The 15,265-nt window shown below is 35.6% G+C and overlaps 1 protein-coding gene across 1 annotated transcript in view; it reads right to left on the bottom strand.

The window, feature by feature from the left end:
* Window positions 1–15,265, bottom strand: part of ADAM32 (ADAM metallopeptidase domain 32) — a 185,744-nt gene that overhangs the window by 128,175 nt on the left and 42,304 nt on the right. Inside the window, exon 11 of the mRNA XM_055335462.1 lies at window positions 6,515–6,596. Within this exon, the coding sequence (XP_055191437.1) occupies window positions 6,515–6,596 (82 nt within the window). The remainder of the gene's footprint in view (window positions 1–6,514; window positions 6,597–15,265) is intronic.

Genomic DNA, 15,265 nt, shown 5'->3' with positions numbered 1-15,265 from the left:
TGCTGAGTGTAGCTTCTGGACCCACCCGATCACAAGCCAGGTATTAACACTTAGAAACTGCATAGTCCAGCAATATTCAAGTGGAGAGTAATGGTAGGCATGGCTATTGTCCACAAAGCAAAAGCAATGGCACCTTTCAGCCATGGAACTTGGGGTACATGTCAGCTTAAGTTAAGACCACAAAAAGCCTTCCTGGGCTTAAAGTCAGTTCTGCCCAGAGAAGCTGATTCAAACCCCATCCATGGCAGCAGGTAGCTCCTGACCCTTTCAAACCAGACAGCTTAACTGCAAACAACTTAGAGGCTGCTTAGAAATGGCTCTCCTGCCCTGCTGGGGAATGGGATCTAATTCTTAGCCCTACTGACCACTGAGTATAGCTCCTGGCCCTAACTGAACAGAAAGCTTACCTGGTACATCTGAAAGCTGTGAAGCCTAGCATCAGAGAAAATGGCAGGCAGAGGTGATCATCCACAGAGCAAAACCAAGGGCACCATTTAACCATACAACTTGTGGTACGGGTCAGCTTGAGTCAAGAACACAAAGCCAGGACACCCGGGTGGCTCAGTGGTTGAGTATATGCCTTTGGCTCACGTAGTGATCCTAGGGTCCTGGGATCGAGTCCCACATTGGGCTCCCCATAGGGAGCCTATTTCTCCCTTTGCCTGTGTCTCTGCTTCTCTCTGTGTGACTCTCATGAATAAATTTTTAAAACCTTAAAGAAAAAAGACCACAAAGCCAGCTGATTCTCACATTCCAAATTTGCAATTTAAAGAGCAACTAAAATACAAAGGAACCAAACCTAGAATTCTATCAAGTGGCCAGGAAGCTGTGGAACACTTTCTAGGGCCAGAGGGGAAGGAGGGTATTATTGCTTATATTCCTTCTCCACCTTGATAGTACAGATAAAAGCAGGGTCAGGGCACCTTAGCCCCCAGTGTCTCAGTAGGCCCTGGAGTCCTGGCCCACACCAGACTGAGAAGTCACCCCAGAAAAGCCTCACAGCGTGGCCCCATTGTGGCACACACAGGGATATCATTGGACAGTGTCGACAATAACAATAGCACCAGCCATCTCATCAAGGTGATATATGTGCAAAGTATCCTGAGGTACTCCAGGCAAAGACACAGAGAGCCCCAGACCCCGGCCAGTGCCCACTTCAGCTCCAGCCATCCCATCAGGGCAGCTGTGGTGTGGAGTGCCTAGGACTTTCAGCCCACACCCATTACAGATCCCCAAGCCAACCAAAGCCATCAGGCACACACAGTCCACATAAGGATGTTCCTATAAAAGGCTGTTTCTTCAAGTCTAAGGGAAATGGCTATTCTATCTAATTCATAGAAACAAACATGAAAGACAAACAAAATGAAGCAACAGAGGAAGATGCTCCAAACTAAATAAGACAAAAACCTTGGGAAAAAAAGCTAAACAAAACAGAGATAAGAAACCTACCTGATAAAGATATAAAAGAAATGGTCAAAAACATGCTCACTGAATTGGAAAAAAGAGAGGATGAACTCAGTAAGAACTTCAATAAAGAGACAGAAAATATTTTTTTAAAAAAAAACAATAGACCTGGGCAGCCCAGGTGGCTCAGCAGTTTAGCACTACCTTCAGCCCAGGGCCTGATCCTGGGGCCCCAGGATTGAGTCCCACATTGGGCTCTCTGCATGGAGCCTGCTTCTCCCTCTACCTGTGTCTCTGCCTCTCTCTCTCTCTTTCTCTCTCTCTCTGTGTCTCTCATGAATTAATAAATAAAATCTTAAAAAAAAACAATAGACTCGAAGAATAGAATAACTAAAATGAAAAAAATATACTAGAGAGAATCAACAACATATGAGAGAATGCAGAAGATGAATTAATGATTGGGAAGACAGAGTAATAGAAAGTGCCCAAGCTGGGGTGCCTGGGTGGCTCAGTCAGCTAAGCGTCTGCCTTCAGTGCAGGTCATAATCTTGGTGTCCTGGGATTGAGCCCTGCATTGAGCTCTCTACTCAGCAGGGAGTCTACTTCTCCCTCTCTCTCTTCTTCTGTGCTCTCTCTTACTCTCTCTCAAGTAAATAAATAAATAAAATCTTAAAAAAAAAAAAGTACCCAAGCTGAACAGCAAAAAAGTAAAACAATAAAAAAACAAAAAGAATATTTTAAGGGATCTCTGGTACATCAAGCATACTAATATTCTCATTATAGGGACCCTTAAAAAAAAGAGAGAGAGAGAGAGAAAAGAGCAGAACACTTTAGATAAATAATGGCTGCAAATTTCACTAACCTCGGGATAGAAATACAACCAGATCCAGGAAGCACTGACAGCCACAAAATAAATAAATAAATAAACCATAGGAAATACACACCACAACACATAATAGGTAAAATGGCAAAGATTAAAAATAGAGAATCTTCAAAGTACCAAAAGCAAAACAACTAGTTATATACAAGAAACACCATAATAATGCTATCAGCTGATTTTTCAGCAGAAACCTTGCAGGCCAAAAGGGAGTGGTATACATAATAAAAGTGCTAAAAGGAGAAAACTACAACAATAATACTATCCCTGACAAAGTTATCATTCAGAATTTGAGGAAACAAAGAGTTTCTCAAACAAACAAAAGTTAAAAGAATTCATCACCACTAAACTGACCTTACAAGTTATGTTAAAGGGACTTCTTTAAGTAAAAAAGATAATAATTAGAAGAAAATCATAAAAAGAAAAAAATTCATGAGTAAAAGAAACAAAAGAAATGAGCACAGGGGAGAAAAAAGAGAGAGGGGGGCAAACCAAGAAATAGACTCTCAACTGCAGAGAACAAACTGATGGTTACTAGAGGGGAGGTGGGTTGGGGGATAGGTGAAATAGGTGATGGGGCTTAAGGAGGGCACTTGTGATGAGACCGGCTGTTGTATGGAAGTGTTGAATCACTAAATTGTACACCTGAAAGTAATTTTATACTGCATATTAACTAACTGGAATTTAAATAGAAGCTAAAAAAAGAATGAAATCATGCCATTTGCAACAACATGAATGAATAGATCCAGAAGGTATAATGCTATGTGAAGTAAGTCAATCAGAGAAAGATAAATACCATATGATATCACTCACACGAGGAACTTAAGAAATACAACAAATGAAAGGGGAATAAAGAAGCAAACCAAAAACCAGACTCCTAACTATAAAGAACAAACTGATGGTTACTGAAGGGGAGGTGGGGAGACATGGGCAAAACAGGTGAAGGAGATTAAGAGTACATATCTTGATAAGCACTGAGTAATAAACAGAAATATTCAATCACTGTATTGTATACCTGAAATGAATATAACAATATACTAACTATACCAGAAATAAAATTTTTTAAAAGACCAATATGAATACCTGATACATTTAGGATATAAACCCTAGGATGCCAGAGAAAGAAGGGTCATTGAAAGAAAAGTCTGATCTACAAATGAATTCTGAACTGGCCTACATTCAGCCCTATGAAGACATAAACTTTTATCTTGAACTCAGTATATAATACCCAATTCAAAGAGAAAAACAATAATACACTAAACAATAAAATAAACTGGAAACTAAAGAAACAAACAAAAATAGTCAAGAGATACTCCATAAAAATAGGAAGCATTCTAAGAAAAGGAAGATGAAATTCAATTTTCTATGGCAGTGATTTCACTGATAAAAGTTAAAAAAGTGAGAAAAATAATTAAACATCTCCATTAGATCCTGATGCCTAAAAGGTCATCCTTTGACCATCAAAGCTTTACTAGCATAATAATATATTTATTTCTTTACCCGAGTTAATATTATTTATGTATTCACATATAAAATATTATTTACTAATTTAATTTTTAAATTAACCTATAGACAAAGTATAAAAGTTTTTATAGAATAAGTTATAAATTTTATAAATTTTGACAATGGATATAAGAAGTGTTCAATTATTTTAAATTCTTATTTTTCAAAGCAAGTAATCAATGGGCATTCCCTAAGTTAAGGCAATATAATATAAATAATAAGGGATGCCCGGGTGGCTCAGCAGTCGAGCCTCTGCCTTCCACCCAGGGCATGATCCTGGAGTCCTGGGATCGAGTCCCATATTGGGCTCCCTGCATGGAGCCTGATTCTCTCTCTGCCTGTGTCTCTGCCTCTCTCTCTGTGTCTGTCATGAATAAATAAAATCTTAAAATATATATATAAATAATAAGATATGAATAATAAAAATATAAATATCAAAATTATAAGATCATGTGATGTGTATCGTGCACATATATGTACAACTATAAAGTATATATATAATATGTAATGATATAAAATAATTTTAAAAATTTATAAAAATTCATTAAAAATATTTTATAACCCAAATAGATGTTTGCTTGTAGATGTAAAATTGGAATAATAGTCTTACCAATAAAATAACTTCAAAGTGAAAATAATGATTAAACAAAAAGTATGACAGAAATTCTTTAAAATGTTTCAAACCTTCAAAGACTATTTAAAAGAAATATTTATGTCTCTTTTAAAAATCAATAACATTTATAAATATTTTATATATGTAAAAAATAAATGATACAATTAGATGCATCATTGAAAGAGTAATTGTTTGAGCAATTTTCCCACCCTATTACTTTTTTAAAAAACAAATTTAACTAAAAATATTTTAAATTATAAAATAAATTTTTTTAAGATTTTATTTATTCATTCATGAGAGACACAGAGAGAGGCAGAGACATAGGTAGAGGGAGAAGCAGCCTCCTTGCAGGGAGCCCAATGTGGGACTCAATCCGGAGTCCCTGGGATCACCACCTGAGCTGAAGACAGACGCTCAACCACTGAGTCATCTAGGCGCCCAAAGAGCATATTTACTTTAAATAATAAATTTAACTGCAAGAAGAACTTAACCAGAAATTATAAAGTATTAAATAGGACTACTTGAAGAAGATGAGGAAGAATTACTATTAACTTTTGCTTTTTATACTCATAATTAAAACAATTTTTGCCTGTACATGCATAAATTTTGTAATAAGAGTATCAGAAATAAAAATATGCACTGCAAAATCCCATTTTTACAAAAATGTAAGGAGAAGGAGCCACAGTAACAGATAAAAACACAATATAGAAGATACATATTAATCAAAATATAAATAGTGATTATCACTTCCTGATTGGGGAGATGCCATAAATTTATACAAATGTCCTTATATATTCTATATGCTTTTAAAAGGGGACATAACATATTTTATACTTTAGGGATGCCTAGGGGGCCCCTGGTTGAGTGTCTGCCTTTGGCTCAGGGCATGATCCCAAGATCCTGGGATGGAGTCCCTCATCAGGCTCTCTGCAAGGAGGCTGCTTCTCCCTCTACCTATGTCTCTGCCTCTCTCTGTGTCTCTCATGAAAGAATAAATAAAATCTTTAAAAAATTTATTTTATAATTTAAAATAATTTTTAGTTAAATTTGTTTTTTAACAATTTGTAAATTTGTTTTTTAAAAAAGTAATAAGGGGGATCCCTGGGTGGCGCAGCGGTTTGGCGCCTGCCTTTGGCCCAGGGCGCGATCCTGGAGACCCGGGATCGAATCCCACATCGGGCTCCCGGTGCATGGAGCCTGCTTCTCCCTCTGCCTATGTCTCTGCCTTGTCTCTGCTTCTCTCTCTCTCTGTATGACTATCATAAATAAATAATTAAAAAAAAAGTAATAGGGTAGGAAAATTGCTCAACCAATTACTCTTTCAATGATGCATCTAATTGTATCCTTTATTTTTTACATATAGAAAATATTTATAAATGTTATTAATTTTTAAAAGAGACATAAATATTTCAATGATGCATCTAATTGTAATTAATAATTATAATTTAAAATAAATTCTCCGGTGGTGATCCCAGGGACTGGGGATTGAGTCCCACATCAGGCTCCCTGCAAGGAGGCTGCTTCTCCCTCTACCTATGTCTCTGCCTCTCTACTTTTTTTTAAAAAAGTAATAGGGTGGGAAAATTGCTTAACCAATTACTCTACCTTTCAATGATGCATCTAATTGTATCATTTATTTTTTACATATATAAAATATTTATAAATGTTATTAATTTTTAAAAGAGACAAATATTTCTTTTACTCTTTGAAGGTTTGAAACATTTTAAAGAATTTCTGTCATACTTTTTGTTTAATCATTGTTTTCACTTTGAAGTTATTTTATTGGTAAGACTATTATTCCAATTTTACATCTACAAGCAAACATCTATTTGGGTTATAAAATATTTTTTATAAATTTTTAAAATTATTTTTTACACATAATGTTTCATGATGCACTATTCTATATATTAAGGAATACATGTGTATTTCTGATATTTTTATTCTACTTTCACAAAATACTCTCCCTTCTACACATTTCAAATTTTTAGCAGTAGTTGAAAGTAAGTGTAATCTCTCAATGCAAGTATAAGTATAAACTGTATAAAATCTTTGCTATAATGTTGAATGATTTTTAGATGTATAAATTTTTTAAATAGTAAGATTAAATAATTACATACCAAAGCAATTCCAGCAGAATAATGAGTAACACACATCTTTCCAGGAATTGTGGCTCCCATATAATCTTGATAATCTCTATACCTAAATAAATATGTATTTATAATTAACTTTGACAATTCAAAGGTGAGAATTGCTGCTAGTAATTAAGTCTGTAGTCCATAAAATCCTAGTCTGAAGCAAACTGATGTACAACCTTTCCATACATCTTTATTGTTTCAAATTTGGAAGACATTCATTAAGCACACCATATTTCTAAAATATATCCTATGGATCCTGGTTTTTTTATGGCTTTACTGTTTTCATCACATTTATATAGGATTACTAAAGCCTCTGAACAAAACACTTTGATCAAAAGTATTTTGCTAAGTAACAACGAAAAATAGTTTTTTTTGTTTTTTTTTTGAAAAATAGTTTTAATACATGGATTAAAAATGTTCATTTTCTTGTAGAAAAACTTACCAGTTTCTCATAAGAATGACTTTATGGTTCCATAACTTAACATTATCATGTCTGCTTTGAATAAGGGCCCATATAAACTGTCATATAATTAATAGCACCATTATCAGATTTTTCATAAAAATTATTCCACGTAATTCTCAAATCAAGCCAGTGAAATAAATATTACTATCCCCATTGAACAAATCATACATCAGATGAGACGTATAAGTAAATTTCTCAAGGTAATAATAAGTGCTAGTGAAAGATATGAATTTAGGCAATCTGAATCCAGAGTCATACTCTCAAATACTAAGATGTAGACACTCCAAACATATTCTGCCATCTTTAGAGACTCCATCAAAGCAAACATTTCAAGATGTATATAAAGAAACTTGTTTCAATTATCAATTTAAAACATCCCCTCAGTTTCAACTGCACTTCACTTCACATTCCACTGTCTCCCGACTGCTGCCTTTATTCTGCCTCTCTGATATTTTTCTGTATCCAAGCCTTGTTTTTCTATATCTAAACACCTGTTTGCAAGTATTCACTCTTAACATGCAACCTTGGCTTTTCCTCCCCCAATGTTTAAAGTATTCTTCACATTCTTTTTTAATCCAAGACAGTGTACTAAAAGATTGTGCAAATGCAAGGATGTTTGCTCTCACCACTGGTATTCAGCATCATACTAGAGGTCCTAGCCTGTTAAATAAGGCAAGAAAATAAAATAAAAGATATTTGATTGGAAAGGAAGGAATATATAGTCTTCTCTGTTAATAGATGATGTGATTGTCTACCTAGGAAATCCCACAGTATATAAATAAGCTACTAGAACAAAGTGTGTTCAGCAGGTTTGCATGTTTGCATGCATGTTTGCATGTACAAAGTCAATCTGATTTTTATATACTAGCAATAAAATATTTGAAACTAAAGCAAAATGAAACATTTACAATAGTGCTAATGTTATTTAAGGGTACAAACATGCAATGAGTAGTCAATAAGACCTAGAGATCTAATACACAGTATAGTAGATATAGATAACAATGTTGGATTATAATCTTTAAATCTGCTAGAAGCCTAGAACTTTATTATTCCAACTACTAAAAGAGAAATGGTAATTACATAACATGACAGATGTGCTTATTACCACTACAATGGCAATCATATAATACACAAATGTATTTATTAACATGTTATATACCTCAAATTTACAGTGATATGGAACATTCAAATAGATTGGAATAAAAAAATTAAAAAAATAAATATTTTTCCATTTTGTGTTCAAAAAAGAAGAAAAAAATAGCACCAAAGACATGATATACTAGGATATAAAGGCAACATAATGTGAGAAAGATCTGTATGCTGATAGAGCACTGATATATCTGTATACTGACAGAACTATATGCTACAGAACACTGATGAAAGAAATTAAAGATCTAAATAAATGGAAGAATATACCAAGGTGGCTGATTGGAACACTTAGTGTTATTAAGCTATCAGTTCCCCCTAAACTACTATATAGACTCTACGCAGTTCCAATCAACATTCCAGCAAGATATTTTATAGCAACTGAGAATTTTAATCTAATATTTACATAGCAAGGCAAAAACTTAGAATAACCAAAACAATTTTCAAAAGGAAAAAACACATTTGGAGAACTTATACTACTTGATTTAAATGATTTTTATAAAACTATAGTAATCAAGGCAGTGTGTTATCAACAAAAGGATAGAACAAAAATAGACTCTTACATAAAAAGTCAAATGATTTTTGACAAAAGTGCAAAAGCAAATAAATGGAAAAACTATAGTCTTTTTAAGAATTGATGCTGAATAATTCATTATTCATATGCAAAAAATGGCATTCTCCATATCTCATAGCATATACAATAGTTAACTCAAAATGTGTAATAAATCTAAATAAGAAAAACTTAAAACTATAAGGCTTCTAGGAAAAGAAATAGTAATCTGTAAACTTGGGTAAGGCAAAGATATTTTTAGGTACAATATCAAAAGCATGATTCATAAAATAAAAATTGTTAATAATGAATTCATCAAAATCTGCTTTTTAAAATAATACTGTTAAGAAAATGAAAAGATAACTCACAGCCAGAAAATATTCTGAAATCATATATATTATAAAGGACATGTACCTGAATGCTTAAAGAATACTTAATAGGGAGAGCTGGTCTAAGATGGCCAGGTCTAAGTTTTTTTTTTTTTTTTCGGGTTTAAAAAAGGGTTTAATTAAATACAAGGAAGAGGCCAGGCGGAGGTGGGGGGGTCACCTGAAAGCACGAGTCCCTGGGAGCCCCTCCCCCTCCCCCCTCTCGATGCCACAGCTCAGCTGCTGCAACCACGTCCCAGTGGCCCCGAGCTCCTTGGGGGGAGGAGGGGCACGGGTCTCTCCAGGCCCCTGGACGCAGGACAGGGATGCGTCCTCTGCCTCCTGGGCCCTCGGACCCACGGTCCCCCTCCTGTGAGAGGCACCAGCCAGGGATGGGACGATCCAGAGGACGTCCATAAGACACAGGGGGAAAGGGGACCCCAGCCTGCCCCGGCAGACTAAGGCAAGAGTAAGATCCTGATCTTACCAACTCCATAGACACACCAAATCTACATCTATTTATAGAGCAATTCCTCCTGAAAAAGAACTAAGGGCTAACTGAACAGCTTCTGTACAACAAAAGATAAAAAGGCAAGAGAGAATAGCAAGACAGAAGGAAACACAGTAATGAAGAAAACTCCCACATCCAACACTGCGAACAGCGAACAGCGTTTGAAAAGGTATAGTACTGAGCAACCAGAACAGATTCATCTGCCCTGGGGCACAGAAAAAAAAAAAAAAAAACAACTGTGGTTAGAAGAGCAACTAGTACGTAAAGGAGCCAGCTCTAGAAATCCACCAAATGGGGATCCCTGGGTGGCGCAGCGATTTGGCGCCTGCCTTTGGCTCAGGGCGCGATCCTGGAGACCCGGGATCGAATCCCACGTCGGGCTCCCGGTGCATGGAGCCTGCTTCTCCCTCTGCCTCTCTCTCTCTCTCTCTCTCTCTCTCTCTGTGACTATTATTAAAAAAAAAAAAAGAAAAGAAAAGAAATCCACCAAATGGTAGGGGAGTTGCTGGAACTCCCTCGAGGACAAGGGAGCTGGCAAGTGCAACAGTTTATGTTTCTCTTCTACCTTGATCATGTAAATGGGAGCAAGGTGCAAATGCCCTGGCTCATTTATCACTTCAGTAAGCCCTATGTTTCTGACCCTACCAGCCTCACTTGTTCCACAGGGATGCCCTGGTCAGTGCTCACTGCAGCTCTAGACATCATTCCAAGGCAACACACATGAAAAACCACCTCAGAACAATCCAGGCCCACACCACTGCAGCTTCCCACAGCTTCGTAGGCACTCCCAACATAGAACCCTCGAGGTCCTCCAACTGACACCTGCTTCAGCTCCAGTCACCCCAAAACAGGGCGCCCCAAGCTATCGTGCCCCCAAAATCTCCAGCCCATGCCCATCTGGGTTCCAGCTGCCTCACCAAGACACTCCCACCCTGAGTACCCCAGAATACCCCAGATTGCATTCACTTTAGCTTCAGCTGTCCTGCCATGGTACCCTCTGCACAGAACACCCCAGAATCCTCTGGTCTGCATCCAATCTTGGCTCCAGCAGTCCAGGCTGAGCAGAGTCCCAGAACACCATGGCTTGTATCCACTTCAGCTTCAGCTATCCTGTTACGACTCCCTTTGTATAGAAAGCTAGGGTACCACCTTGCCTGCACCCACTTCAACTTCAGCTGTCCTGCCAAGATGCTCACTGTGCAGAGAGCCAGGGAGCCCATCAGCTTGCAATCACTTCAGATTCAGCTGTCATATCAGGATACCCTCTGTGTAGAGCCTCAGACCACCCCAGCCCACACCCACTTCAGCTCTGGCTATCCTACCAGAGCAGCTCCAGCATAGAGTAAGTACACCATGGCCCCTAACCCACTTCATCCACAACTCCAGCCGGGAAAAGTCAACAAGCACACACAGTCTATATAAGGATGAATATACACAAGACCATTCCTCCAAGTTTAAGAAAGGTAGATTTTCTAATTAATAGAAACAAAAACAGAAATTCAAGAAAAATGAAGATACAAGGGAATTGCTCCAAAAAGAAAGAACAAGACATCAGAAAAATAACTACATGAAAAAGAGATAAGCAATATGCCTGATAAAGAATTTAAAGTAATGATCACAAAGATGCTCACTGGACTGGACAGAAAAGTGGAAAGGCTCAGTGATACCTTCAATAAAAGGAAAGTATTTTTTAAAAATCAATCTGACTTGAAGAATACAATAAATTTTTAAAAATACTAGAACCAACAGTATATTAGTAGATGCAGAAGAATGGATCAGCGATCTGGAAGACAGAATCATGGAAAGCACTCAAGCTGAACAGCAAATAGAAAAAGGCATTTTTAGAAAGTGAAAATAGGTCTAGGGACCCACTGGACATCATCAAGCAAACAGACATTCTCTTCATCATTAGAGTCCAAGAATGAAAATAGAGAGAGAAAGGAGCAGAAAACTTATTTGAAATAATAGGTAAAAACCTCCCTAACTTTGGGAAGGCAATAGAAAGCCAGGTTCAGGAAGTAAGAGTTCCAAGCAAGATGAACCTGAAAAGGTCCACACCACATACTCTACCTGGCAAAGTCATCATTCAGAATTGAAAGAGAAATAAAGAATTTACCAGATGAACAAAAAGTAAAGGATTTTATCACCTCTAAACCTCCTCACAATAAATGTTAAAGGGACTTTTTTAAGTGGAAAAAAAAAAAAAAAAAGCCAGGATCCCTGGGTGGTGCGGTGGTTTAGCGCCTGCCTTTGGCCCAGGGTGTGATCCTGGAGACCCGGGATCGAATCCCACGTCGGGCTCCCGGTGCATGGAGCCTGCTTCTCCCTCAGCCTGTGTCTCTGTCTCTCTCTCTCTGTCTCTCTCTCTATCTATAATAAATAAATAAATAAATAAGTAAAAATTTTAAAAAAAAGAAAAAAAAGCCATAATTAGAGGTAAATTATGAGTCAAAAGATACAAAGTATGACCACATACATATAAAATGTAAAGGAGGGTGTAAAAAATAAAAAGACCATAAACTTTAAATACAGACTATTAAATACTTAGGAGGTTACATGTGAACGTCATCGTAACCATAAACCATAATATATAGGTTATAAATTATAATAGATACACATAAATAAAGAAAGCCAAACATAACACTACATAAACTCATCAATCACAAAAAGAGATCAAGATAAGAAGGAACAGAGAACAAAAACAACCAGAAAACAATTAAAATTGCAAAAGTATATATCTGTCAATAATTACTTTAAATGATCCAAATGGTCCAATTAAGACACAGCGTGGCAAAATGGGCAAAAAACAAGAACTACCTATATGTTGCCTATGAGACTCTTACTTTAGGCCTAAAGAGACATACAGACTGAAAGTGAAAGGATGAAAAAAGATATTCCATGCAAATGAAAGTGGGAGAGGAAAAAAGCCAGAGTAACAATTCTTATATTGGATAAAATAGACTTTAAAACAAAAATGGTAAAAAGAGACAAAGATATTACATAATGATAAAAGGAAATAGTCCAATAAGAGAATATTATAAATATCTATGTACTCAACAATGGAAAATCTAAGTACATAAAGAAAATATTAACCAATATAAAGGGAGAAATTAACAGTAATGCAGAAATAGTAGAGGACTTTAGTACTTCATTTACATCTATTAATAGATCATCCACACATAAAACCAAAAAACAAACAGCATCTTTGAACAACATATTAGAACTGATGGACTTAACAAATATATATGCAGTATATTCCACACAAAACCAGCAGAATATACATTCTTTCAAGTGCACATGGAGCATGCTCCAAGATAGGCCATGTTAGGCCTCAAAATAATGTCTCAACAAATTTAAGAAGACTGAAATTATATCATGCATTTTTTCTGACCACAATAAGACACTAGAAATAAATATGAGAAAAAACTAAACATGTAGAGACTAAATAACATACTACTAAACAAAGAAATCAAACAGTAAATCTTTTTTAAAATGCACAAAGACAGATGAAAGTGAAAACACAATGGTCCAAAATCCATGGCACTCAGAGCAACTCAGAGAAAGCAGTTCTAAGAAGAAAACTGATGGCAATACAGACCCACCTCAAAACAAGAAAAATCTCAGTCTAACCTTACACCTAAATGAATTATAACAAGTTCAAAGTTAGTAGAAGGAAGGAAACAATAAAGATCAGATAAAGACTAAATATTTAATAGAAAAGATCAAGGAAACCAATAGCTAGTTCTTTGAAAAGATAAACAAAATGATTATCTTTTACTGTTTTAAGGTACTTTTTGCTTTCTCTTTTGGTATTTTTGACCTGTTGATTGTTCAGTAGCATGATGCTTAAGGTCTATACATTTGTGAATTTTCCAGTTTTCTTCTTGTATTGATTACTAGTCCCCTACAATTATGATCAGCAAAGATGCCAGATATGCTTTAAATCTTCTTAAATTTATTAAGACCTATTTTATGTCCTTCCATATGATCCTACCATAATATTCTACATGTCCTTGAGAAGAATATGCATTCTCTTGGTTTTAAATGTAATGTAGTGGTGCCTGGGTGGCTCAGTCAGTTAAACATCTGACTTCGGCTCAAGGTCATGATCTCAGAGTCCTGGCTGGAGCTCTGCATCAGGCTCCCCACTGCTTGTCCCTCTCTTTTTCTACCCTTCCCTCTGTTCCTACTCACTTTCTTTCCCTCATAAATAAATAAATAAATAAATAAATAAATAAATAAATAAATAAATAAATAAATATTCTGTATATGTCAAATCCATCTGATCTAATATGTTAAGACCATCGTTTCCTTTTTGAATTTCTGCCTGGTTTTATCACTTCACTTTCAGCATGTGTGCCTCCTTATGTATGAAGTGAGTACACTGTAGGCACTGCAAAACTGTGTCTTATTTTTTATCCATTCAGCCACTCTGTCTTTTGATTGCAGAAGTTAGTCCATTTACGTTTAAAGCAATTATAGAAAGAGATGGTTTTTTTTATTATTCAAGTAAGGTTAACATAGAGTATTTTATTAGTTTCAGGTGTACAGTATAATAATTCAACAATTCTATACATTTCTCAGTGCCCTTCATAATAGGTGTATATTTACCTTCTCTGTTTCACCCACTCCACTACCCACCTCCCTACTGACAACCACCAGTTTGTTCTCTGTATTTGAGAGTCAGTTCCTTTTTTTCTTTATTCACTGGTTTTGTTTCTTAAATTCTACATATGAGTGAAATCACATAGTATTTACACTTCACTAACTTATTTCACTTAGCATTATACCTGAATTATGGTCATGAACTATGGTTTTTATCTTTTCTCTTGTTTAATGGGATATATCACATTGATTTGCAAATATTGAACAACTCTTGCATCTCTGGAATAAATTCCATTTTATCATGATGAATGCCTTTATGTATTGTTGCATTTGGTTTGCTAATATTTTGTTGAGGATTTTTGCATCCATGTTCATCAGAGATATTAGCCTGTAGTTTTCTTTTTCTGTAGTGTCTTTATTTGGTTTTGGTTCTAAGGTCATGATAGCCCCCTAGAAGAAATTTGTAAGTTTCCCTTTTTCTATTCTTTCAAAAAGTTTGATAAAAATAGGTATTAATTCATGTTTAAAGTTTGGTAGAATTCACCTGTGAAGTCAAATATTCCTGGACTTTTATTTTTTTATTACTGAGTCAATTCATTACTAGGAGTTAGCCTGTTCAAATTTTCTATTTCATCCTGATTCAGTTGTGGAAGATTATATGTTTATAGGAATTTATCCATTTCTTCTAGGTCATCCAATTTTTAGCATATAATTTTTCATAACCTTCTCTGATAATCTTTCATTTTTCTATGGTGTTGGCTGTTATTTCTTCCTTTATCATTTTACTTATTTGAGTCCTCTTTCTTATGAAAATGGCTAAAGGTTTATCAATTTTGTTGGATCTTTTCAAAGAAGCAGTTCCTGGTTTCATTGATCTGTTCTATTTTTTTTGTCTATATTTCATTTATTTCTCCTCTAACATTTATTATACACCTCCTTCTACTGGCTTTAGGTTTTCAATGTTCTTCTTTTTCTAGCTCCTTTATGTGTAAAACTTAGGTTGCTTACTGAAGATTTTTTTTGCTTCTTGAGTAGGCCTGTATTGCTATAGGTTTTCTTGCATCTCAAAGATTCTGAGCTATTTTGTTTT

Source organism: Nyctereutes procyonoides, unplaced genomic scaffold (assembly GCF_905146905.1).
Source record: "Nyctereutes procyonoides isolate TBG_1078 unplaced genomic scaffold, NYPRO_anot_genome, whole genome shotgun sequence".
Taxonomy (NCBI): domain Eukaryota; kingdom Metazoa; phylum Chordata; class Mammalia; order Carnivora; family Canidae; genus Nyctereutes; species Nyctereutes procyonoides.
This window is presented reverse-complemented; position numbering and strand designations above follow the sequence as displayed.